At 47.4% G+C, this 16,582-nt stretch overlaps 1 protein-coding gene across 1 annotated transcript in view; it reads left to right on the top strand.

The window, feature by feature from the left end:
* LOC147091126 (dynein axonemal heavy chain 2-like) overlaps nucleotides 1–16,582 on the top strand; it is a 58,604-nt gene that overhangs the window by 31,395 nt on the left and 10,627 nt on the right. The window contains exons 10-12 of the mRNA XM_085977167.1: nucleotides 1,981–2,117; nucleotides 3,741–3,878; nucleotides 6,415–6,573. Coding sequence (XP_085833293.1) covers nucleotides 1,981–2,117; nucleotides 3,741–3,878; nucleotides 6,415–6,573 — 434 coding nt within the window. The remainder of the gene's footprint in view (nucleotides 1–1,980; nucleotides 2,118–3,740; nucleotides 3,879–6,414; nucleotides 6,574–16,582) is intronic.

Genomic DNA, 16,582 nt, shown 5'->3' with positions numbered 1-16,582 from the left:
CACAGGTTTATTATTTTTAAATACTTTAAAGGTACGTTTATTTTTAGCCCCGTTAGAAACTGTAATTAATCTTTTCAAATTTAAATTATTGTTTAAAATAGTTATTTCATGTAATTTATAGTTATTTTAAAAATGTGATTTTTAAAAAAATGTACTTGAAGTTTTAGTGATGTTTTGGGGCTTATAGTATTTATAGGTTTGACAGCTCTTCCTGTCAAACTTATGAATGAAGCATTTCCCTGCTACCATTGGCTCTCCAATGCCCATGTGATCCCAGGGGACGCTTCGAACTAACTGCGCCCCTGGGATACGCAAGCACTGCGCGCCGGCAGCTGGAGGAGGCCCAGGATCGGAATCCCACGTGGGCCCACAGCTCAACGGCCGGCGCGCTAGGTAAGTGCTGGTCGGGGGCTTGCACCCGCGGGAAGCCTCCGACCCAAATTTCTGGGCCAATGTTTCAAGTGTAGACCCATCGTCAGACTGGAAACTGGAAGATGAGCAAACCCTTTATAAGACTGAACAAAACAAAGAGGGGGAAAGGACAGGTAAAAGTGATAACATTTCACGTAGCTAGATTCGACACAAACCTGCCTGCAGTTGAAAGACGCGGGTCCCCCACGACACCCAATGTTCAGCTCATGTTCCTTTGGGCACACTGCAGTGGTCCAGAAGGAACCCCAGTTGCTACCAGCTTGTCTGCATTTACTGAATGAAATGGGCCGAGATGCGGAAAGCACGAGGGAAAAGGCTTGATCCCTGGTCCGTGTGGAGTTCAGGCGAGGCAATACCAGCATCCCGAGGTAGCATCAGCCAGAGCTCATGCTGCTGGCTGCCATCCAGTGGCTGCTGCTGGAATGTGAGCACGATCACATTTGTGTGTTTATTGAGGGTAGAAGTGACATGAATCAGTCATTCATGAACGAAAGACTTATGAAATAATACTGAGTGGCCTGCGGGTGGCGCTGTCCAGGGAGAGTATAAATACTCGGGCACGGGCCCAGCTTGTGCAGGACATTCTTAACAGGAACTAGTGAAGGACACAACTGGACCTCCATGTTGTAAAACAGTTGATTAAAGCTTTGTTTAACGCTTAGACCAAGCGCCTAGTAGTTTTCTTACGTCAAGGAGTATGCACGCCGACATCCTGCTGGCTAAACGAGGGCAGTGTCAAAAGTGTATTGATAAAAGACATTGCAATCCTGGTCGTGATAACTTGGCCTCTAGCCAAGGTCTGGAGGAAGAAATTTACAAGTATCTGCCAACCTACTGAGATTTCCCTCAGGAATTAAACTCTAATGGAGCCCAGGATGTGCTCATTTATAGATCATGTCCCAGGGAGACCCCGAGCAGCAGCTGTAAAGGGATAGTCCATGCTAAAACACAGCTCCACCATAGAACTTAGAACACCCTGACCATCCTCCAGATCACAGGCCACCCAGAGCCATGCACGGAGGCTCTGCCGACTAGATAATAAATATCAAAGTGTTTCCAATTACAGTACTAAAATCGCACTTTGAAAGTTCAAAATGAGAAGCAAATTGATTTCCAGATTAAATATCGAAAAATCCAGTTGCACCTTAACACGGGTTTGGACCCGAGGAAGGGCTGGCTTGCTGACTGATGTGATCATTGGGTTTCGGCCTGATGTAAAAAGACTACTGAACGCTCGGTTTGAGTATAAAACAAGGCTTTAATCAACTGTTTCACAACCAGGAGATTTCTGGTTACATCACTAGTTCCTGCTTACAGAAACATCCTGAGCAAGCTGGGCCCACGCCCGAGTATTTATACTCCTTGGACGGCGCCACCAGCTGGCCGCCCAGTGTTACTTCATGAGGCATGATAAGATTCATGAACCGGCCCTTAGATCAGTGCGCAGCGCACTGGGCTTTTATCGTCGGCCTTGCATTAATGATTTGTGGTCATGTTTATGGGGGGCTTGAGTTGCCGATTTGAATGAAGCCTATTCTGCGCTCGCAGATGAGAAGCCAGATGAGAAGTGGATCCTGTTTGATGGACCTGTCGACACGCTCTGGATTGAGAGCATGAACTCTGTCATGGATGACAATAAGGTGCTGACGCTGATCAACGGGGAGCGGATATCGATGCCTGAACAGGTAGGCACCATCAAAGAAAGCTTCCGAGCAAAACAGAGGGTTTGGATTTTCATCCCAGTGCATCTGATGCCCGTGGTAGGATTTGAGCAGAGAACGCCAATGTTTAGAGTTTAATTCTCCCCTTCATAGAAACATAGAAGATAGGAGCAGGAGTCGGCCATTCGGCCCCTCGAGCCTGCTCCGCCATTTAATGAGATCTTGGCTGATCATCCAAATTCAGTACCCTGTCCCTGCCTTCTCCCCATATCCCTTGATCCCTTTAGCCGTAAGAAATATATCCAACTCCTTCTTGAATATATTTAATGAATTGGCCTCAACTGCCTTCTGTGGTAGAGAATTCCACAGGTTCACCACTCTCTGGGTGAAGAAATTCCTCCTCATCTCTGTCCTAAATGGCTTACCCCTTATCTTTAGACTGTGACCCCTGGTTCTGGACTCCCCGACCATCGGGAACATCCTTCCTGCATCTAGTCTGTCTAGTCCTGTTAGAATTTTATAAGTTTCAATGAGATCCCCTCTCATTCTCTAAACTCCAGCGAGTATAAGCCCAATCGACCCAATCTCTCCTCATACGTCATTCCTGCCATCCCAGGTATCAGTCTGGTGAATCTTTGCTGCACTCCCTCCATGGCAAGAACTTCCTTCCTCAGATAAGGTGATCAAAACTACACACAATACTCAAGGTGTGGTCTCACCAAGGCCCTGTACAACTGCAGCAAGACATCCTTGCTCCTGTGCTCAAACCCTCTCGCTACGAAGGCCAACGTACCATTTGCCTTCTTAACTGCCTGCTGCACCTGCATGCTTACCTTACCCCCTACCTATCCAGGAAGGCTGGGACAGTGAGGACGAACACCACTCTGCCACCATGAGGGCCTGCTCTTCGAATCCAGCGATGAGATCAGTTTACCTTCCGCGGTAGCGGTGGTTAATTTAAGCGTACCACACAGGAGCATGGCCCACTGGATGGCTGAGTGTCCTGGTGCTGAACAGAGGAAGGCCCCAAGAGAGAAAAAGTGAGCCAGGGTACTTCCCATCCCAATCACTATCCACCGACCCTTTTTGGAAAATGTGTGGACCTTTGAGTGAGGGTAAGATTGGTGACTTAAGAAAACTCACTAAGCACTTAGTTGAGTATAAAACAAGGCTTTAATCAACTGTTTCACAACCATGAGATTCTAGTTACATCACTAGTTCCTGGTTACAAAAATGTCCCTGAGCAAGCTGGGCCCACGCCCGAGTATTTATACTCCTTGGACGGCGCCACCAGCTGGCCGCCCAGTGTTATTTCATGAGTCATTTTTTCATGAATGATAAGATTCATGACAATTGGGCTTGGCTCTGATCGGGCTCAGCTCTGAAGCCTTCCCAGCCCTGCGCATGCCCATTCCCTGACCAGGCTCACTCACGGACAGAGTGGTCACTTGGATGAGGCATTGGAGGGCTGCCCAGAACTGTGCCCCAACAGAGTCAGGAGGGCAGTCAAGGTACTTTAGCTCACACCAGGGACCTACTGACCTGTTACAGCTCAGAAAGGAGTGCATTTGGCCATTGCGCCATCAACCACGATTCATAATAAGTCAGCAGAGTTGTTTGACAGCTTGTTTTGTCCCTTCTCCCCAGGTCTCTCTGCTCTTTGAGGTGGAGAATCTAGCAGTAGCCTCCCCTGCCACTGTGTCGCGCTGCGGGATGGTTTACACCGACTACGCGGACCTGGGCTGGAAACCATACGTTGAATCCTGGCTGAGCAAGCGCTCCAAGGTAAAACACGCCGTGCTTCGGACTGACCCTTCGGAGGCTTGGCCATCATGCTCGAGACCTTTCCTAGTGTAAATCCCAGAGCCCGCGATACGGGTCCCAATCACCATTGCCAATATCAGGCCTCAGTCGGTCTCTCATGATTCTCCTCAGCTTGACCTGCGTCAAGACTCTCGCCTCTTGTCTTAGTTTATACGACCTTTCAAAATGAATACTGATCCGTTTAATTTTCCCCTCCGACTCTGCTGTATTGTGACCCCCAAACCCCCACAGAGTCGGGGGCACTGCCTCCAGCCACCACGTGCCCGCACTTTGCTATTCTCCCCCCAAACACCTCCCCCCTCGCTACCTCTCTGCCCTCCAATCAAAAACCTCCTCAAAGCCCTCCCCTCCCCCTCTGACCATGCCTTTAGTCACTTGCCCTTCCCCCATCTTTTAACTGAATTTAAACTCTGTTTAAAAAAATAAATCTGGAAATAATAAAAAGCTGGTCTCAGTAAAAGTCCCCCTGAAGCTGTCGGATTGTCGTAAAAACCCAACTGGTTCACTGATGTCCTTTAGGGAAGCAAACCTGCCGTCCTTACCCGGTCTGGGCCTATGTGTGACTCCAGTCCCTCACCTTGACTCTTAACTGCCCCCTGAAGTGGCCTTGCAAGACCCTCAGTCATTTCAAACTGTAACAAGCAGCCCACCACCACCTTCTCAGGGCAACTAGGGACAGGCACTAAATGCCGACCTCGCCCATATCTCGAGGATGACTATATAAAAATCACTGCTCGCTGGAATTGTAATGGATGAAAGATCATGGGCTTGGGGGCAGTTTCCCAGTACCAATGTGCGCAGGGAGCGTCGAGGCGGAAAATCTCCCCTCTCATGTCATGGAGCAAAGGACCGAATGATTCCTCCGTGATATTCTTAGCAGGCGATGGGGCATGACCTAGGAACATGGGCCTTTCTGCCCCTGAAGCCTTTCACGCCATTCAGTTAGATCATGGCTGATCTGTATCTGAGCTCCATTTACCCGCCTTTGGCCCATCTCCCTTGAATCCCTTACCCAACAACAAAGTTGCCTAACTGAGAAAACTCTGGGTAAAGGAGTAAGAAATAACACTCGGAAGATTAATGTCAGTGGCGTTATTGTAGCAACACTTAAGAGGCTCCTATCAAATTTCTCTTTGCTGCTTAAAAATCAATGGGCTAGCGTTTCCAAAAAAAGGAGGGCAGAGAGGAATTTAGACAGAGTGTGTTACGCGTCCACGCAAGAACATCACAGACTGAAATTCCTGCCCTGTGGGTGACTATGTCGAGACAAAGCGTGAGCGGGTATCTTTTCCAGTCAGGGAGGTTGGCATACAGACGCTCGCCCTGTTTATGAGTTAACACCAATGTTCCCGCTAACGTGCGCGTAATTTGAAAGGTCCTGCGCAGGCCGCTCGCCGGCTTTTACATACCGCGCACGCACAGAAATTTAACGGGACCGCGCATTAACAGAGACAGGCTGCGCAGAACAAAGCGCAGCTTACAGGGAACAGTGGTTCCAGGCAAAACAGCGATTTACTTGTACTTCTTGCAATCTAGTATACTGTATTCGCTGCTCACGATGTGGTCTCCTCTACATTGGGGAGACCAAACGCAGATTGGGTGACTGCTTTGCGGAACACCTCCGTTCAGTCCGTAAGGGTGACCCCGAGCTTCCGGTCGCCTGTCATTTTAATTCACCGCTCCATTCCCGCTCGGAACTCACCGTCCTCGGCCTATTGCATTGTTCCACGGAAGCTCAGCGTAAGCTCGAGGAACAGCACCTCATCTTCCGATTAGGCACTTTACAGCCTTCCGGACTCAACATCGAGTTCAACAATTTCAGATCATAACCTCGGCCCCTATTACATTTTCACTGATATTTTTTATCCACACCTTTGTTTTGGCCCTTCCCCCTTCTCTCTCCCACATGGCAGCTGTCTCTCATTCTGCCAGCGCATTTCACACCTAATCTAGAGCCGTCTTTTCTCTCCACTAGTCTGACCACCACCTCGTCTCGTTTTGAATACCTCTTAATGTCTCTTCACTTCTCTTTTGTTCTCTCCCAGCCTGGCCTCTTAATCTACTTCATTTCCTGTGCTTCTTTAGTCCTGACAAAGGGTTCACCCGAAACGTTGACTCTATTTTCTCTCCACGGATGTTACCTGGCCTGCTGAGTTTTTCCAGCATTTTCTGTTGTTATAGTGGTTAACACCCGCCTTTACAAAGCACCCGGAGGAACGGAGTACAAGCCTGGCTGGAAAATCCACGCTGAGAACACAAGCATCTTGTGAAAGGCGGAAGTCTATCAGGCTAAATAATCTGGTCGGTTTTTGAAGAAAATGTTTATGAATTCGCCATGCACGACAAACAGAACAGGCCCCCCCCTCCACCCCACCCACACCGCCTCGTATACGCTGAAAATCAGTTCGGTTCAGTTTCTGACACTCCTTTCTTTACTCTGTACGCCCCTCTCTCAAACGGTTCACCTTTTACCCAGGTTTCTGCTCTCCATTCGCAGGACGAGCAGGAGCAACTTCACGAAATGTTTCAGAAAAGCATCGAGAAAACCCTGCACTTCAAGAAAAAACACTGCAAGGAGCTGATCCCAATCGCCGAGCACTGCGGGGTCGTCTCCCTCTGCAATCTGTACGAGACCTTGGCTACAGCCGAGAATGGGGTAATTCAATAACTGAGTGCCATGCAAGGCAGCAATTACACCCATACATAGAATAAGATGTACCAAGAGTGAGTTACAGGCTGGAATCTAATCGAGGGGTTCGGGGGGTTTATATATAGAATAACAGATACCCGGGAGTGAGTTACAGGCTGGAATCTAATCGAAGGGTTCGGGGGGTTTATATATAGAATAACAGATACCCGGGAGTGAGTTACAGGCTGGAATCTAATCGAGGGGTTCAGGGGGTTTATATATAGAATAACAGATACCCGGGAGTGAGTTACAGGCTGGAATCTAATACAGGGGTCCGGGGGGTTTATATATAGAATAACAGATACCCGGGAGTGAGTTACAGGCTGGAATCTAATCGAGGGGTTCGGGGGGTTTATATATAGAATAACAGATACCCAGGAGTGAGTTACAGGCTGGAATCTAATCGAGGGGTTCGGGAGGTTTATATATAGAATAACAGATACCCGGGAGTGAGTTACAGGCTGGAATCTAATCGAGGGGTTCGGGGGTTTATATATAGAATAACAGATACCCGGGAGTGAGTTACAGGCTGGAATCTAATCGGGGGGGTTCGGGGGTTTATATATAGAATAACAGATACCCGGGAGTGAGTTACAGGCTGGAATCTAATCGAGGGGTTCGGGGGGTTTATATATAGAATAACAGATACCCGGGAGTGTGTTACAGGCTGGAATCTAATCGAGGGGTTCGGCGGGTTTATATATAGAATAACAGATACCCGGGAGTGAGTTACAGGCTGGAATCTAATCGAGGGGTTCGGGGGGTTTATAGAAAGAATAACAGATACCCGGGAGTGAGTTACAGGCTGGAATCTAATCGAGGGGTTCGGGGGGTTTATATATAGAATAACAGATACCCGGGAGTGAGTTACAGTCTGGAATCTAATCGAGGGGTTCGGGGGGGTTTATATATAGAACAACAGATACCCGGGAGTGAGTTACAGGCTGGAATCTAATCGGGGGGTTTGGGGGGGTTTATATATAGAATAACAGATACCCGGGAGTGAGTTACAGGCTGGAATCTAATCGAGGGGCTCGGGGGGTTTATATATAGAATAACAGATACCCGGGAGTGAGTTACAGGCTGGAATCTAATCGAGGGGTTCGGGGGGTTTATATATAGAAATAACAGATACCCAAGAGTGAGTTACAGGCTAGAATCTAATCGAGGGGTTCGGGGGGGTTTATATATAGAACAACAGATACCCGGGAGTGAGTTACAGGCTGGAATCTAATCGGGGGGTTTGGGGGGGTTTATATATAGAATAACAGATACCCGGGAGTGAGTTACAGGCTGGAATCTAATCGAGGGGTTCGGGGGGGTTATATATAGAATAACAGATACCCGGGAGTGAGTTACAGGCTGGAATCTAATCGAGGGGTTCGGGGGGGTTATATATAGAATACCAGATACCCGGGGGTGAGTTACAGGCTGGAATCTAGTCGAGGGGTTCGGGGGGTTTATATATAGAATAACAGATACCCGGGAGTGAGTTACAGACTGGAATCTAATCGAGGGGTTCGGAGGTTTAGATATAGAATAACAGATATCCGGGAGTGAGTTACAGGCTGGAATCTAATCGAGGGGTTCCAAGGGGTTTATATACAGAATAACAGATACCCAGGAGTGAGTTACAGGCTGGAATCTAATCGAGGGTCTTGGGGGGGGTTTATATATAGAATAACAGATACCCGGGAGTGAGCTACAGGCTGGAATCTAATCGGGGGGTTCGGGGGGTTTATATATAGAATAACAGATACCCGGGAGTAAGTTACAGGCTGGAATCTAATCAGGGGGGTTCGGGGGGGGTTTATATATAGAATAACAGATACCCGGGAGTGAGTTACAGGCTGGAATCTAATCGGGGGGGTTCGGGGGGGTTTATATATAGAATAACAGATACCCGAGAGTGAGTTATAGGCTGGAATCTGATCGAGGGGTTCGGGGGGTTTATATATAGAACAACAGATACCCGGGAGTGAGTTACAGGCTGGAATCTAATCGGGGGGTTCGGGGGGGTTTATATATAGAATAACAGATACCCGGGAGTGAGTTGCAGGCTGGAATCTAATCGAGGGGTTCCGAGGGGTTTATATACAGAATAACAGATACCCAGGAGTGAGTTACAGGCTGGAATCTAATCGAGAGTCTCGGGGGGTTTATATATAGAATAACAGATACCTGGGAGTGAGTTACAGGCTGGAATCTAATCGGGGGGTTCGGGGGCGGTTTATATACAGACTAACAGATACCCGGGAGTGAGTTACAGGCTGGAATCTAATCGGGGGGTTCGGGGGTGTTTATATATAGAATACCAGATACCCAGGAGTGAGTTACAGGCTGGAATCTAATCGGGGGGTTCGGGGAGTTTATATATAGAATAACAGATACCCGGGAGTGAGTTACATGCTGGAATCTAATGGAGGGGTTCGGGGGGTTTATATATAACATAACAGATACCTGGGAATGAGTTACAGGCTGGAATCTAATCGAAGGGTTCGGGGGTTTATATATAGAATAACAGATACCCGGGAGTGAGTTACAGGCTGGAATCTAATCGAGGGGCTCGGGGGGTTTATATATAGAATAACAGATACCCGGGAGTGAGTTACAGGCTGGAATCTAATCGAGGGGTTCGGGGGGTTTATAGAAAGAATAACAGATACCCGGGAGTGAGTTACAGGCTGGAATCTAATCGAGGGGTTCGGGGGGTTTATATATAGAATAACAGATACCCGGGAGTGAGTTACAGTCTGGAATCTAATCGAGGGGTTCGGGGGGTTTATATATAGAATAACAGATACCCGGGAGTGTGTTACAGGCTGGAATCTAATCGAGGGGTTCGGGGGGTTTATATATAGAATAACAGATACCCGGGAGTGAGTTACAGGCTGGAATCTAATCGAGGGGTTCGGGGGGTTTATAGAAAGAATAACAGATACCCGGGAGTGAGTTACAGGCTGGAATCTAATCGAGGGGTTCGGGGGGTTTATATATAGAATAACAGATACCCGGGAGTGAGTTACAGTCTGGAATCTAATCGAGGGGTTCGGGGGGGTTTATATATAGAACAACAGATACCCGGGAGTGAGTTACAGGCTGGAATCTAATCGGGGGGTTTGGGGGGGTTTATATATAGAATAACAGATACCCGGGAGTGAGTTACAGGCTGGAATCTAATCGAGGGGCTCGGGGGGTTTATATATAGAATAACAGATACCCGGGAGTGAGTTACAGGCTGGAATCTAATCGAGGGGTTCGGGGGGTTTATATATAGAAATAACAGATACCCAAGAGTGAGTTACAGGCTAGAATCTAATCGAGGGGTTCGGGGGGGTTTATATATAGAACAACAGATACCCGGGAGTGAGTTACAGGCTGGAATCTAATCGGGGGGTTTGGGGGGGTTTATATATAGAATAACAGATACCCGGGAGTGAGTTACAGGCTGGAATCTAATCGAGGGGTTCGGGGGGGTTATATATAGAATAACAGATACCCGGGAGTGAGTTACAGGCTGGAATCTAATCGAGGGGTTCGGGGGGGTTATATATAGAATACCAGATACCCGGGGGTGAGTTACAGGCTGGAATCTAGTCGAGGGGTTCGGGGGGTTTATATATAGAATAACAGATACCCGGGAGTGAGTTACAGACTGGAATCTAATCGAGGGGTTCGGAGGTTTAGATATAGAATAACAGATATCCGGGAGTGAGTTACAGGCTGGAATCTAATCGAGGGGTTCCAAGGGGTTTATATACAGAATAACAGATACCCAGGAGTGAGTTACAGGCTGGAATCTAATCGAGGGTCTTGGGGGGGGTTTATATATAGAATAACAGATACCCGGGAGTGAGCTACAGGCTGGAATCTAATCGGGGGGTTCGGGGGGTTTATATATAGAATAACAGATACCCGGGAGTAAGTTACAGGCTGGAATCTAATCAGGGGGGTTCGGGGGGGGTTTATATATAGAATAACAGATACCCGGGAGTGAGTTACAGGCTGGAATCTAATCGGGGGGGTTCGGGGGGGTTTATATATAGAATAACAGATACCCGAGAGTGAGTTATAGGCTGGAATCTGATCGAGGGGTTCGGGGGGTTTATATATAGAACAACAGATACCCGGGAGTGAGTTACAGGCTGGAATCTAATCGGGGGGTTCGGGGGGGTTTATATATAGAATAACAGATACCCGGGAGTGAGTTGCAGGCTGGAATCTAATCGAGGGGTTCCGAGGGGTTTATATACAGAATAACAGATACCCAGGAGTGAGTTACAGGCTGGAATCTAATCGAGAGTCTCGGGGGGTTTATATATAGAATAACAGATACCTGGGAGTGAGTTACAGGCTGGAATCTAATCGGGGGGTTCGGGGGCGGTTTATATACAGACTAACAGATACCCGGGAGTGAGTTACAGGCTGGAATCTAATCGGGGGGTTCGGGGGTGTTTATATATAGAATACCAGATACCCAGGAGTGAGTTACAGGCTGGAATCTAATCGGGGGGTTCGGGGGTGTTTATATATAGAATACCAGATACCCAGGAGTGAGTTACATGCTGGAATCTAATGGAGGGGTTCGGGGGGTTTATATATAACATAACAGATACCTGGGAATGAGTTACAGGCTGGAATCTAATCGAAGGGTTCGGGGGTTTATATATAGAATAACAGATACCCGGGAGTGAGTTACAGGCTGGAATCTAATTGAGGGGTTCGGGGGTTTATATATAGAATAACAGATACCCGGGAGTGAGTTAATGGCTGGAATCTAATCGAGGGGTTCGGGGGTTTATATATCGAATAACAGATACCCGGGAGTGAGTTACAGGCTGGAATCTAATCGTGGAGTTCGGGGGGTTTAAAATAGAATAACAGATACCCGGGAGTGAGTTACATGCTGGAATCTAATCGAGGGGTTCGGGGGGTTTATATATAGAATAACAGCTACCCGGGAGTGAGTTACAGGCTGGAATCTAATCGAGGGGTTCGGGGGGGTTTATATATAGAATAACAGATACCCGGGAGTGAGTTACAGGCTGGAACCTAATCGAGGGGTTCGGGGGGTTTATATATAGAATAACAGATACCCGGGAGTGAGTTACAGGCTGGAATCTAATCGAGAGGTTCCGGGGATTATATATAGAATAACAGATACCCGGGAGTGAGTTACAGGCTGGAATCTAATCGAGGGGTTCGGGGGGTTTATATATAACATAACAGATACCCGGGAGTGAGTTACAGGCTGGAATCTAATCGAGGGTTTCGGGGGGTTTATATATAGAATAACAGATACCCGGGAGTGAGTTACAGGCTGGAATCTAATCGAGGGGTTCGGGGGTTTATATATAGAATAACAGATACCCGGGAGTGAGTTACAGGCTGGAATCTAATCGAGGGGTTCGGGTGGTTTATATATAGAATAACAGATACCCGGGAGTGAGTTACAGGCTGGAATCTAATCGGGGGGTTCGGGGAGTTTATATATAGAATAACAGATACCCGGGAGTGAGTTACAGGCTGGAATCGAATCGGGGGGTTCGGGGGGTTTATATATAGAATAACAGATACCCGGGAGTAAGTTACAGGCTGGAATCTAATCAGGGGGGTTCGGGGGGGGTTTATATATAGAATAACAGATACCCGGGAGTGAGTTACAGGCTGGAATCTAATCGGGGGGGTTCGGGGGGGTTTATATATAGAATAACAGATACCCGAGAGTGAGTTATAGGCTGGAATCTGATCGAGGGGTTCGGGGGGTTTATATATAGAACAACAGATACCCGGGAGTGAGTTACAGGCTGGAATCTAATCGGGGGGTTCGGGGGGGTTTATATATAGAATAACAGATACCCGGGAGTGAGTTGCAGGCTGGAATCTAATCGAGGGGTTCCGAGGGGTTTATATACAGAATAACAGATACCCAGGAGTGAGTTACAGGCTGGAATCTAATCGAGAGTCTCGGGGGGTTTATATATAGAATAACAGATACCTGGGAGTGAGTTACAGGCTGGAATCTAATCGGGGGGTTCGGGGGCGGTTTATATACAGACTAACAGATACCCGGGAGTGAGTTACAGGCTGGAATCTAATCGGGGGGTTCGGGGGTGTTTATATATAGAATACCAGATACCCAGGAGTGAGTTACAGGCTGGAATCTAATCGGGGGGTTCGGGGAGTTTATATATAGAATAACAGATACCCGGGAGTGAGTTACATGCTGGAATCTAATGGAGGGGTTCGGGGGGTTTATATATAACATAACAGATACCTGGGAATGAGTTACAGGCTGGAATCTAATCGAAGGGTTCGGGGGTTTATATATAGAATAACAGATACCCGGGAGTGAGTTACAGGCTGGAATCTAATCGAGGGGCTCGGGGGGTTTATATATAGAATAACAGATACCCGGGAGTGAGTTACAGGCTGGAATCTAATCGAGGGGTTCGGGGGGTTTATAGAAAGAATAACAGATACCCGGGAGTGAGTTACAGGCTGGAATCTAATCGAGGGGTTCAGGGGGTTTATATATAGAATAACAGATACCCGGGAGTGAGTTACAGTCTGGAATCTAATCGAGGGGTTCGGGGGGTTTATATATAGAATAACAGATACCCGGGAGTGTGTTACAGGCTGGAATCTAATCGAGGGGTTCGGGGGGTTTATATATAGCATAACAGATACCCGGGAGTGAGTTACAGGCTGGAATCTAATCGAGGGGTTCGGGGGGTTTATAGAAAGAATAACAGATACCCGGGAGTGAGTTACAGGCTGGAATCTAATCGAGGGGTTCGGGGGGTTTATATATAGAATAACAGATACCCGGGAGTGAGTTACAGTCTGGAATCTAATCGAGGGGTTCGGGGGGGTTTATATATAGAACAACAGATACCCGGGAGTGAGTTACAGGCTGGAATCTAATCGGGGGGTTTGGGGGGGTTTATATATAGAATAACAGATACCCGGGAGTGAGTTACAGGCTGGAATCTAATCGAGGGGCTCGGGGGGTTTATATATAGAATAACAGATACCCGGGAGTGAGTTACAGGCTGGAATCTAATCGAGGGGTTCGGGGGGTTTATATATAGAAATAACAGATACCCAAGAGTGAGTTACAGGCTAGAATCTAATCGAGGGGTTCGGGGGGGTTTATATATAGAACAACAGATACCCGGGAGTGAGTTACAGGCTGGAATCTAATCGGGGGGTTTGGGGGGGTTTATATATAGAATAACAGATACCCGGGAGTGAGTTACAGGCTGGAATCTAATCGAGGGGTTCGGGGGGGTTATATATAGAATAACAGATACCCGGGAGTGAGTTACAGGCTGGAATCTAATCGAGGGGTTCGGGGGGGTTATATATAGAATACCAGATACCCGGGGGTGAGTTACAGGCTGGAATCTAGTCGAGGGGTTCGGGGGGTTTATATATAGAATAACAGATACCCGGGAGTGAGTTACAGACTGGAATCTAATCGAGGGGTTCGGAGGTTTAGATATAGAATAACAGATATCCGGGAGTGAGTTACAGGCTGGAATCTAATCGAGGGGTTCCAAGGGGTTTATATACAGAATAACAGATACCCAGGAGTGAGTTACAGGCTGGAATCTAATCGAGGGTCTTGGGGGGGGTTTATATATAGAATAACAGATACCCGGGAGTGAGCTACAGGCTGGAATCTAATCGGGGGGTTCGGGGGGTTTATATATAGAATAACAGATACCCGGGAGTAAGTTACAGGCTGGAATCTAATCAGGGGGGTTCGGGGGGGGTTTATATATAGAATAACAGATACCCGGGAGTGAGTTACAGGCTGGAATCTAATCGGGGGGGTTCGGGGGGGTTTATATATAGAATAACAGATACCCGAGAGTGAGTTATAGGCTGGAATCTGATCGAGGGGTTCGGGGGGTTTATATATAGAACAACAGATACCCGGGAGTGAGTTACAGGCTGGAATCTAATCGGGGGGTTCGGGGGGGTTTATATATAGAATAACAGATACCCGGGAGTGAGTTGCAGGCTGGAATCTAATCGAGGGGTTCCGAGGGGTTTATATACAGAATAACAGATACCCAGGAGTGAGTTACAGGCTGGAATCTAATCGAGAGTCTCGGGGGGTTTATATATAGAATAACAGATACCTGGGAGTGAGTTACAGGCTGGAATCTAATCGGGGGGTTCGGGGGCGGTTTATATACAGACTAACAGATACCCGGGAGTGAGTTACAGGCTGGAATCTAATCGGGGGGTTCGGGGGTGTTTATATATAGAATACCAGATACCCAGGAGTGAGTTACAGGCTGGAATCTAATCGGGGGGTTCGGGGAGTTTATATATAGAATAACAGATACCCGGGAGTGAGTTACATGCTGGAATCTAATGGAGGGGTTCGGGGGGTTTATATATAACATAACAGATACCTGGGAATGAGTTACAGGCTGGAATCTAATCGAAGGGTTCGGGGGTTTATATATAGAATAACAGATACCCGGGAGTGAGTTACAGGCTGGAATCTAATTGAGGGGTTCGGGGGTTTATATATAGAATAACAGATACCCGGGAGTGAGTTAATGGCTGGAATCTAATCGAGGGGTTCGGGGGTTTATATATCGAATAACAGATACCCGGGAGTGAGTTACAGGCTGGAATCTAATCGTGGAGTTCGGGGGGTTTAAAATAGAATAACAGATACCCGGGAGTGAGTTACATGCTGGAATCTAATCGAGGGGTTCGGGGGGTTTATATATAGAATAACAGCTACCCGGGAGTGAGTTACAGGCTGGAATCTAATCGAGGGGTTCGGGGGGGTTTATATATAGAATAACAGATACCCGGGAGTGAGTTACAGGCTGGAACCTAATCGAGGGGTTCGGGGGGTTTATATATAGAATAACAGATACCCGGGAGTGAGTTACAGGCTGGAATCTAATCGAGAGGTTCCGGGGTTTATATATAGAACAACAGATACCCGGGAGTGAGTTACAGGCTGGAATCTAATCGAGGGGTTCGGGGGGTTTATATATAACATAACAGATACCCGGGAGTGAGTTACAGGCTGGAATCTAATCGAGGGTTTCGGGGGGTTTATATATAGAATAACAGATACCCGGGAGTGAGTTACAGGCTGGAATCTAATCGAGGGGTTCGGGGGTTTATATATAGAATAACAGATACCCGGGAGTGAGTTACAGGCTGGAATCTAATCGAGGGGTTCGGGGGTTTATATATAGAATAACAGATACCCGGGAGTGAGTTACAGGCTGGAATCTAATCGGGGGGTTCGGGGAGTTTATATATAGAATAACAGATACCCGGTAGTGAGTTACAGGCTGGAATCTAATCGAGGGGTTCGGGGGGGGTTATATATAGAATAACAGATACCCGGGAGTGAGTTACAGGCTGGAATCTAATCGGGAGGTTCGGGGGGGTTTATATATAGAATAACAGATACCCGGGAGTGAGTTACAGGCTGGAATCTAATCTGGGGGTTCGGGGGGTTTTTCTATAGAATAACAGATACCCGGGAGTGAGTTACAGGCTGGAATCTAATCGAGGGGTTCGGGGGTTTATATATAGAATAACAGATACCCGGGAGTGAGTTACAGGCTGGAATCTAATCGAGGGGTTCGGGGGGGTTTATATGTAGAATAACAGATACCCGGGAGTGAGTTACAGGCTGGAATCTAATCGAGGGGTTCGGGGGGTTTATATATAGAATAACAGATACCCGGGAGTGAGTTACAGGCTGGAATCTAATCGAGGGGTTCGGGGGGTTTATATATAGAATAACAGATACCCGGGAGTGAGTTACAGGCTGGAATCTAATCGAGGGGTTTGGGGGGGTTTATATATAGAATAACAGATACCCGGGAGTGAGTTACAGGCTGCAATCTAATCGGGGGGTTCGGGGTGTTATATTTAGAATAACAGATACCCGGGAGTGAGTTACAGGCTGGAATCTAAT

This window comes from Somniosus microcephalus, unplaced genomic scaffold (assembly GCF_052327205.1).
Source record: "Somniosus microcephalus isolate GS21.2 unplaced genomic scaffold, FLI_Smic_1.0 unresolved_chr4, whole genome shotgun sequence".
Taxonomy (NCBI): domain Eukaryota; kingdom Metazoa; phylum Chordata; class Chondrichthyes; order Squaliformes; family Somniosidae; genus Somniosus; species Somniosus microcephalus.
Note: the sequence above shows the minus strand (reverse complement) of the source record. Positions and strands in the feature narration are given on the sequence as shown.